General features: G+C 38.7%; 1 protein-coding gene across 1 annotated transcript in view; it reads right to left on the bottom strand.

The window, feature by feature from the left end:
- Window positions 1–616, bottom strand: part of LOC104941801 (adenosine deaminase CECR1-A-like) — a 9,882-nt gene extending 9,266 nt beyond the window's left edge. Inside the window, exons 1-2 of the mRNA XM_010766939.1 lie at window positions 599–616; window positions 210–322 (exon numbers count right to left, since the gene is read on the bottom strand). Of these exons, the coding sequence (XP_010765241.1) occupies window positions 210–312 (103 nt within the window). The 5' untranslated portion in view covers window positions 313–322; window positions 599–616. The remainder of the gene's footprint in view (window positions 1–209; window positions 323–598) is intronic.
- Window positions 617–622: the final 6 nt, after the last annotated feature.

The raw sequence follows: 622 nt of genomic DNA, 5'->3' as shown, positions 1-622 counted from the left end.
ACGGTATGGAGGGTTATATCCACAGTATAAACATTAGAAAAGAGGGAGGCACAACATCAATAGAGGCACTTGCATACAGGTCGCAGTGCAAGAATGAAAAACCACATGAGCTGTATGTCAAATTCGACGGAATTATTATTATTATTGTGGAATAAAACAATACAATCACAAGAGGCATTAAATGTTGTAGTTTGTCTAAAGTTAACTACCGTTTCCTTGGTGGCTTTCTGCATCCACCTTGTTGTTCCTTTGTGGGGGTCGGGGTGCCCACTTGTGCAGCAGGATTAGGGAAGTCGGCAGTAGGCTTTCCATTAACAAAATGCTACAAAGATTAAAGCAAAATATAAATGAATGATTGCCTGTTGGCTTTCTTGTTTGTACTTTGACCACAGGTAGACTAATAACGGAGCTCAGCTGTTCAGACATTATTATGCATCAAGTGATATACATGGTCAAAACGACCGAGAAGCACACAGCTTACAGCTGTAGTCGTGTGACTTTAGCTAACGTTAGTTAGTGAAATTAGTTAATTAAATTAGTTAGTTAATTTGTGAATGTAATCTTTGCTAGCTAGCTAGCTACGTTAGCACGTATTTACCTTGGAGCAAACGTATTTGTGTTT

This window comes from Notothenia coriiceps, unplaced genomic scaffold (genome assembly GCF_000735185.1).
Source record: "Notothenia coriiceps isolate Sejong01 unplaced genomic scaffold, NC01 NC01_scaffold00003923, whole genome shotgun sequence".
Lineage (NCBI taxonomy): Eukaryota > Metazoa > Chordata > Actinopteri > Perciformes > Nototheniidae > Notothenia > Notothenia coriiceps.
This window is presented reverse-complemented; position numbering and strand designations above follow the sequence as displayed.